Consider the following 9909-nt stretch of genomic DNA (forward strand, 5'->3'; position numbering starts at 1 on the left):
TTCCCTGCCCTGCCGTAAGACCCACGACCTCTGACGGAGACCCAACTTTCTGACACTGGGTCCCAGAATTCATTGGCAGTCTTCAGATTTCATAAAGCCATAAAAACAGCGAGGACATCCGGTGCCTGAAGCAGCAAAGCAACCCCAAAACATCAGTGAACCTCCACTGTGTTTGACTGTGGAGACCGTATTCTTTTCTTTGAAGACCTCATTTCATTTTCTGAAAACAGTAGAATGATGTGCTCAATCCCAAAAACTCTATTTTAGTCTCATCTGTCCACAGGATATTCTCCCAGAAGGGTTGTGGCTTTCTCCCGTCAGGTTTGGTCAAATCTAATCCTGCTTTTGTCAGCAGCAGGGTCCCCCTGGGTCTCCTACCATACTGTCCCTTGTCATCCAGATGGCGATGGATAGCGTGAGCTGACACAGCAGGTCATCTTGAATTGTTTATCCAGGGAGATTTGCTACAGCGCCAGTGCACTTTAAGCTTCTTGACAATGTTGTGCACAGTGGACACAGGAACAACCAGATCTCTGGAGATGGACTTGGAGCCTTGAGATTGTCCAGGCGTTTCCACTATTGTGGTTCTCAGATCCTCAGACAATTCTTTGCTCTTCTTTCTTTTCTTCGTGCTCAGTGTGGTCCACATGACACAAAAGCTGAGTCAACTTACTGATGGTTACAGGAAGCAATTGATTTCAGTTATTTTGTGAGTCATTAAGTTGAGGATGTCAATAAGTCTGTACAGTCCATGTTTGGAGTTCTGTGTGGAAATGTATTTCTGGTGAGTTTGAAAAAGCTTTTTGTGTTGTTCCAATGCAAATAAAAGAAATAAACATTATAATAGCAAAGAATTTGTGATTGCAATAATTTTCTGGGAGAAATGGTGTGTTATCTGACATAAATGCAGGGGAGCCAATACTTTTGGCCATGAGTGTAAGTATTTAGACCTTTCACTTAGTACTTGGTTAAAGGCAGCCTCAAGCTTGGTACCTTTTGTTTTGGACATTTCTTTCATTTTTCTTGCTAGAATCCTTCAAGGTCAGCCAGGATGGATGGGGATGTTGGAGCAACACCCATTTTCAGGTACCTCCAGAGATGTTCTATTGGGGTCAGGTCTCGACTCTGACTGGGCCGCTCCAGGACTTGGACAGAGTTTTCATGAAGCCACTCCTGTGTTTTCTTGGCAATGTGCTTTGGTTCATTGTCTTGTTGAAATGTAAACCTGCGAGCCTGAGATGCTGAGAACTCTGAAGGTTTTCCCTCAGAATTGCTTTATATTTATCTATATCTATCATTCCCTCTATCCTGACTCTGAGTCCCATCCACAGAAAAACCTCCCCACAGCCTGATGCTGCCACTACCACTGTGTTTGACTGTAGGGATGGTATTAGTGAGGTGATGCTCAGTGCCTGGTTTTCCTAAAATGTGGAAAACTATAAAGGGTCTCAATACTTTCTGAAGCCACTATATACTGCAATATAGTGTTATTGATATTCTGTCATTCAGTGTAAAGATATAGCTTGAAATATATAAATGGGTGAACAGATAAAATGAATGATACTATGTTCTTGTCCTGTGCAGGGGCCCATCAGGTTCTGGCTATAGGATGCGCCAGTTTCTCAGCTTGTTTCTGCCACTGGTCCTGATTCCTTGCTCTGTGTTCTGTGTCAAATAAAAATGTATTATGTGAAATAGGCATGAGTCCTGATCATTTTGTTCACATACAGTTGCGGTCATTGTTATGTATTAAAATGTTTGACTTATACTTGTTTACTAAAGAACCAAATGTCAGAAATACATAGTGCATGTTTGCCAGCTTTTACAAAAAAATAAAACACACACACACACACATACATATATATATACATACATACATACACACACAGTATGATCATTTGGAAGAAATTACAAAGTGAAACTGGTGAAAACACAACTCCTGACACCAACACAAATAGCTCCACAGTGAATAAAGGTGTTAATGATGTACCTTCATTTACTATTTACTGGAAACACACACATGCACACACACACAAGTGCAAACTTCCATGGTCAGAAGGCTTGGTCTGGTTTGAAGTGTGCTTTTAACAAAGTGTCAGGGGGAGAGAGAAAGAGACACGAAGAGGGAACACTGGAGTCAGAGGATAATAAAGGAAGGCGTGGGAAAAGGTAGACACGGTATAATGACAAAAAATGGTGCAAGGCAGAGAGAGGAAAATCAGGGACACAAAAGCCTTGTGAATCTATACTGTAAACAAGTTATTACAATCAAATCATGCAAAAACAGATTTTTAGAGGAGACAATAAATAGCTATGTATTTATAGCCATATAGTATCCTTAAAGGAAATCAAACAGCAGACACTGTACCAAAAGGTCCTGCTAAATTATTAGAGAATAATGTGACACATTCACACCACTGAGGATATTATATACCCCTATAGGAACATTAAAAACATTTACTGTCTGTTTTTATCACCTCCCTGCATTTTATCAAGACCTCAACCATATTATTGCTTTTGTTGTAAAACTGCACACTTTTCTAGTCCTGTACGTGATATTGAACTGATGCATTAAAGATACATATCACATTCATTTTATTTTTTTAGTCTCAACAAATCTCATAAAAAGACCAAAATCACCGATGTTTGTATAATGGCTTAGTTAAAAAATACAGAAAGAGGGTTAAATAAAAGCAAAGGTTTCTTGAACTTTTTGTAGATTCGATGAAGACAGTTTGCTTCAATTCAAAGCTTCTTCAGACATCAGGAATGTACAGCAAGTCCAGTAGCCTGAGACCTACCACAGAAATACACTATCTTCCATCCTGACACTGACAAAAGTGACACAACTGACATCCACCATGGAACATGTGAGATTTGAAGACTTTGCAAGTCTGTTGTGTCTGTTTATGTTTTACCATCGCACTTTAAGAACCTCCAGTTTGCTGACACAGTGCCAACAGGTCCTGCAGTGAACACACCCTCCTACTGCAATGTAATATAATATAATATGTGAAGGTACAAAATGGCATTTCCTGCTTTGACCTGGCATTGCACTGATTCAGTGATTTGTACACAGAGTAATAACCAATTGTTGACTGAGTTTTCACTTATGTATGAAAGCTCAGCAGGCTGAGCATTGGAACTGGTGTGATGCCTAAGCCAAAGCAAGTGTAAAATACTGGTATGCCATAACATTTTATTAGAATTTTTATTTCAGTGTCTGTTTGATGAAACACTGAAATTCTTGTGTGCGTGAAATTATCGGCCTTTCTGTACAATGACACATCAGCTACACTGACTGTACCGTCCCCACGGAGCTGGGCTCACCCTGAAGACTGCTGCTGTGCACCACCTGTTTACAACACCTGGAATCTGCCTGTAACATAGCACACCTGTCTCACATGTAGAAAGCACCTGAGGTCGGTATCGATAGGAAATCACTGATCTGTTGCAATGTTAGGACATTTATAGACTAATCAATGATGTTACCGCAGCTGTGCCATGTGCGTAAAATACGCACAACGCCAGCACATATATACATATGTATGTATATATATATATATATATATATATATATACATATATAGTATAGCCTGCAAAAACGTATGGCGAGACTCACTAATGTTAGCGCACACTGCAGTCATCGCAATGTGACGGGCAATTAAGTCTGTAATAGATGTGAGAAAACGAAAGAGACAAAACCCAAAACACGGATCCGGTGTTGTGTCGTTTTTTGGAGATGTTCACATCTCTGAAAATTGCATTAATTAATTATTAGTTAATGACACAATGTTTATGTGGCTGTGCTGAGTTGCAGACTTGTCGTTCAGATGTCCTCCTGTGCGCAGAGACGGCCTTTAAATCCTTTACAGCCACAGATGTAAGCTAAAGTTTCATCCATGTCGGACTCCAAAAGCTCTGAGGTCAGGTCTATATCTAACTATGAAGGAATGTTTAGCTCTGACTGTGTTTTCAGTCATATTGTGTTGTGTTAGTTTGTATGAACATCTTATGGGGGCGATTGTCTGCAGGCTCTTGACATGAGGATCATTTACAGGCTCGTTTATAACAAGCTGATCACGGGGTATTCTTTATTTTCTTACCCTCTCATTTTCACTCAAACACAATTTACCCCAGAATATAAGAAAGCAAAAATCATAATAATAACAAACCACTGGTTGATCAAAAGTATCACTAAAGATGTGGACAAAATGGAGGTCAAGGATTTTGTGGTTGCTGTGTTTGTCTCCAGGTACATCATTTATATCAGATCATCATTTAAACATAGAGAAAACCTCTAACGGTCGAGAAAACTTTTCTCCCGTTTCACTCGACGATTTTCTGAAAACTGTCGCTTCTACTGAGGACTTCTTCAATCCTGACGAGGACTAAAGACCAACAGACACAGACAAAAGCGACAAAGACCACTTTCACCATGGAAAATGTAAGGTTTAAACACTTTGAAAAGCTGTGGTGTTTTCCATGTGTTTCTGACTTTCAGAGCCCTCAGAGTTGACTGACACAGTGCTAACAGGTCCTGAACTCTCCCCATCCCTGGTTCACATGATTCAGAAGTGGAAATCACGACTGATACAAGGAACAAGAGGTGTTGTGAGTCAGTGTCACAGTGTCACAGCACTGGACGTTGAAATATGCGTTTAACCCTCATCTTGTGTTCAGGACCCGTTTTCATTTTTCATTGGAAGAAAAATGATACGATTAATTATTTTTTCAAGCTCAGACTCATTGCCCTGTCAAGAACATATATCAGAACACATTTTCACTGCCCACATATTGCATATTATTAGCATATATTATGTTTATTCAGGATACCACAGACAATCTGTAGCCACATAGTATTCCAGCAAAATACAACCTCCGCCCCCTGAACCGGAGCGCCAGCCTTAGCCTCTGCCTGCAGCCTCTGCTAGCACTCTGCATGCTCTGCCTCCACCTGCAGGGTCTGGCAGATAGCCCCTGCCTGCAGCCTTTGCCTGAACACTGCAGCCCCAGCCTCTGCCAGGACACTGCAGCCCCAGTCTCCACCTACAGCCCCTGATACAGAGCTGCAGCCCTAGCCTCTGCCTGCAGCCTGCATGGTCCGCCTCCACCTGCAGAATCTGGCCGATAGCTGCAGCCCCAGCCTCTGCCTACAGCCCTTTCCACCACCCTGCTGGCTCCGTCTCCACCTGCAGATTCTGACAGACAGTTACATCCCCAGCCTCCACATACAGCCTCTGCCAGCAGCTGACATGCTCAGCCTCCACCTGCAAGGTCTAGTTGGCAGCTGCATTCCCAGCTTCCGCGTTCAGTCTCTGTCAACACCCTGCAGGCTCTGCCTTCACTTGCAGATTCTGGCAGACAGCAGCAGCTGTCCAGGCTCCACCTACAGCTCCTACAGCTCCTTGGTTTTAATGTGAAAGACTCAGTTGCAGCAACAAACCAATCCAGTGTTAGGGTTCCAACAACAGTGAATGTCTTCAAAACCTTAAACCTTTAACTCATCAAATTAACTTGTTTCAAAATGTTGTTGCCTCATTAGTACACTTCTAAACATGAATTATATAAATACAATTTTTGAAACATAATTTACTGATGTGGTTTATTTGAAAGTGGTTACAATTGTGCACAGCTGCTATTTTATTGTAGTGAATTACTATTTTGTGCTGTAGTAACCAAACACAATACATTTGATTTGAAGCTCTGTAGATGGACAGTGAGCTACACAGTGTAACATCCCGGCTTCTTCACTGAGCTCCCTGGATGACACTAATGAAAATTTATGAAGTACACAGAGCAAAGTCTGTCTTATATTTGTACAGTGGTGGATGAAGTACTCAGATTCTTTACTCAAGTACCAATACCACAGTGTAAAAATACTCTTTTCCAAGTGATGGTCCTGCATTGCATTCAAAATGTACTTAAGTCAAAGTACAAAAGTATTTGCATCAAAATATCTTTAAAGTACCAAGAATAAAAGTGCTCATTATGCAGATTAACACATTTCACATCGATTTATTTTATATCATTCGATTATAATTGCTAACGCTCCAACCACCATCTTCAGTGACAAGTTCCAGCCACAGATTCCACTTGCAGTTTCTGACACTGGTCAAGCCAAGGCTATTTAGAGAGCACATTTTCATACACAAAGCCAATTCAAAATGCTTAACACTATGCACACAGATAGATAAAACATCAAAATAAATATACATAAACATTAGACTGCAAATTAGATTGAAACATTAAATGTCAATTAAAAGCAAGAACTATGACAGCATGTAGCAACATACAGGTGTAGGTGCCCAGTACTTTCAGGATAAAAGCACTAGATACCGTTGATTCAGTTAATTTGATCCCTGTACACCCTCCATCAATTTCAGACATATATGTGTACACAGTATATATACACGCGTGTGTGTTAAACCCGTCTAACCACGCCTTACACATGTAATCTTGGCTCTGTGGCATTAACCACCCCTCATAGCCATGGTGGAGCGCAACACATATTGCGCAACAGAGGGCAGGCTGCTCCTTCGCATCCTCGCATGTGTCTCTGACCAGACATTGCTCCAGTACTTGTTGAAACTGCAGCCTTCCCCCTTTGTAGCACACGGAGAGTGGCGATGTTTTCCTGCAGAGCGGCCTGGCGAAAGTGTGGGCCCTTGGCACGGAGAGCAACCTATAGGTTGCCCCAGAATGGTGAGTTTCATTATCCAGCCAAAAAGCATGCTCTTTGGCGTCTGTCTCTGGTGGAACAGTACACTGGCCTCATGGGAATTTCTGAGTATGGATCGACAGTGGCAATGGCTGCCCATGTCAGGTGAAGATCAAGATTACATTTTTGCCTGAAATTGGAATGAAGAACTTCTGTGGTGACTTTTTCTTCGTAATATTTAAGTTGTGTTGTTTGTTAGAGCGTGCACTTAGGTTTGTCCTAACAGAGAATACTTTGAGCCCTTGTTGGAGTGTAGGTTGTCATGATCGGGTTACAAACACCTGTATGACCTTCCAGTTTGTTTCCGTACATAATTAGTAATGTGACCTTCTATTGTAATTCTTTTGTGTAACTTGGGCCAAGCCATTAAAACCAATACCACCAATAAACAAGAGGTTCATTTTCAGTTATATTACAGTCACTTAAATAACCATGTTTAACATTAATCTATGGCATAGGCCGATACATCTGTATGTGATTGTGACCTTGCTTTTATTTTTGCAACATGAACAACACATTTACAGGACAAATGACATAACACAGAAGATAAGACAACAAACATTAACAAAAGAGACAAAGGGATTATTAAATTTGATTGTGATATGATTGTGACCTTAACTACTAGAAGCTATATAGGTGTAAATGAATACTTCACTTGCACATGTATAAATACTGGTACGAAAAACTTGAGTCTGTATACATACTGTCATGCATATACATGCATACAGATATGCACATATGCACATACTTGTGTACATATATATGCACACTGTCATACGTATACATACACAGCCATGCATGTATAGTATATGAATATTTTCATTCATATCGTGAATCAATATGTGTGTGTGCTCATGTATGTATCCAAAAGGTACCATACTTTAAAGAGCCCGTGTCATGCTCATCCAGCCATTTTATGTTTAATCTTAGGTTCTAGATTACCATGGCACCCCTCATAACTCCAAATAGTTTGTAATTGTTTCAGAATCAGAGAGCCAAAAAGCCTCTTCTTAAAAACGAGAGCATAGTTCGTGAACACGCACAACTCCTGCTGCCGATGTTTACTTATACAATTTTGTGTTATGTATCCAACCGGTGATTACTGTGTCTTCCCCCGACAGGAACCACATACAGTCCCAAAGTAGTGAAATTAATTCCAATAGGTAGTGTAGCACCAACATGGATTGTTAATCCAGTTGTTAACCAGCAACACGTCACATGCAGCAGACACACTGGCCTCCAGCAGGCAAAACAAACAGGTACTGTGCTCTGGAGGACTCCAGTGTTGATGAGCTGATCATTCATCAGCATGGGGGGCTTCACTGACTGGCTGATTGTAGGTTAGATCCGGTCAGGTAAAACAGTAAGTCTCTGTACAGGAACATTCCCACTCAAGTTTTATTGAAAATATACATAACAAACAAGGCAGTATAACATTTTGCCAATATAGTGGAGGCAGCAGTGGATGTCAGGCAACCTCACATGAACGCGCAACAGCCTGGATTTTATGCCCATTCAGGGAGATCCTTTAACACATTACTTCTGCATAGAAATACTAAAACCTATGTACACCTCATTTTTTGATCTTTAGGTCATGTCTAAGATGATAATTCACCGTTGTTACATTGTAGATAGGTCAGAAAACAAGCATGCCATGGGCTCTTTAAAAGAACACCCTGCCTACAGTGACTCATGGTGGTGGCTCAGTGATGCTCTGGGCTGCTTTGCTTCCTCTGGCACTGGGAACCTGCAGCGTGCGAAAGGCAAGATGGATTCATTCAGGTATCAGGAAATCCTAGGAGAAAAGGTCATGCCATCTGTGAGGAAGCTGAAGCTTGGCCATCGTTGAACCTTCCAACAGGACAATGATCCCAAGCATACCTCAAAGTCCTCCAAGGCTTGGTTGCAGAAGAGGTCCTGGAAAATTCTACAGTGGCCATCACAGTCACCTGACTTGAACACCATAGAAAATCTCTGGTGGGATTTGAAGATGCCCGTTGTAGCACACAAACCCAAGAATATTAGTGAACTGGAGGCCATTGCCCATGAGGAATGGGCTAAGATTCCTCAGGAACACTACCAGAAGCTGGTGTCTGGCTATGCATCACGTTTGCAGCAGGTCATAGCAGAAAAAGGGTGCTCTACTAAGGACGCTTGTCATGAAGGAGTTCAATAATTTTGAGACTGCAGAAGTCATTAAAAGTTGCATTTTGTGTTGATATTGGAGAAACCACTTGCTATGTTTGTTGTTTTGAGCTATTTCAGTTGTTCCTGCAAACAGCTGAAAGTTTGTACACTTTTCCAGTACACCTAATTTGCAATGATGGTTGAATAATTGCGACTACAACTGTATTAGTACAATAGTTTACCATATATGCTATAACGTTTTTCTGCACTGACCAGCCTGCTTGTACTTTTAATACTTTAAGTACATTTTTGTGACTACTTTAACTTAACATTTTAAATGTGACTTTTACTTGTAACAGAGTATGTTTACAGTGTGACAGTAGAACATTTAATTGATTTGATTTGATTTGATTTATTCTTTCAAGCATGTAAAGACAGTTGATATGACAACACACGTGATTGTACACATAATCCAATATCAATTTGCTTATACCTAGTACATGTTTGAATGGAGTAGGAAGAAGTCAGACTTATCCAGTCCTACCCCATGACATCATCTTACCATCATTGGTTTGCAAGCAGTAAATGATTCACTTCTACCCACACACATATTGTACTAAAAAAAGATAAGTGTTGACATTCTTACAACACACAAGTGATATACTACAGAATGGTAACAAGATATACACCACACCCACAATAGTCCATGTAGTTAATCATTGAGCCTGTTCTTGATTGACACATACCTTTATATTTATGTTTAAATTGATCAATTCTATTACTAATTTTTATGTCCACACTTAAATTATTCCATAGTTTTACCCCACTTATGGAAATACAAAATCTTTTTTTGGTTGTACGTATAGCATGAATTTTTAAATTTAACTGACCCCTTAAATTGTATCCCCCTTCCCTTTCATTAAATAGTTTTTGAATTCCACCAGGTAATAAATTGCTCCTGGCTTTATACATAAACACTGCAGTCTTATATCCAACTAAATCAAAAAAGTTTAACAATTTAGACTGTATGAAAGCTCCATTGGTGTGATCCCTATACCCCA

At 40.4% G+C, this 9909-nt stretch overlaps 2 protein-coding genes across 4 annotated transcripts in view; both read left to right on the forward strand.

The window, feature by feature from the left end:
* ndufc1 (NADH:ubiquinone oxidoreductase subunit C1) overlaps positions 1-1693 on the forward strand; it is a 5182-nt gene extending 3489 nt beyond the window's left edge. For 2 of the 3 annotated variants that reach the window (XM_020611264.1, XM_020611265.1), the window contains one exon: positions 1585-1692. The gene's annotated coding sequence lies outside the window, so the exon portion shown is untranslated. Of the gene's footprint in view, positions 1-1030; positions 1087-1584 lie in introns of all 3 variants that reach the window. The other variant, XR_002275764.1, reaches the window with a different exon arrangement.
* A 4881-nt stretch (positions 1694-6574) lies between these two features.
* The window catches only part of mgarpa (mitochondria localized glutamic acid rich protein a), an 11679-nt gene continuing 8344 nt past the window's right edge, over positions 6575-9909 (forward strand). Inside the window, exon 1 of the mRNA XM_020611273.1 lies at positions 6575-6705. Within this exon, the coding sequence (XP_020466929.1) occupies positions 6630-6705 (76 nt within the window). The 5' untranslated portion in view covers positions 6575-6629. The remainder of the gene's footprint in view (positions 6706-9909) is intronic.

The sequence above is a fragment of the Monopterus albus genome, unplaced genomic scaffold, assembly GCF_001952655.1.
Source record: "Monopterus albus unplaced genomic scaffold, M_albus_1.0 scaffold111.1, whole genome shotgun sequence".
In the NCBI taxonomy this organism is placed as follows: domain Eukaryota; kingdom Metazoa; phylum Chordata; class Actinopteri; order Synbranchiformes; family Synbranchidae; genus Monopterus; species Monopterus albus.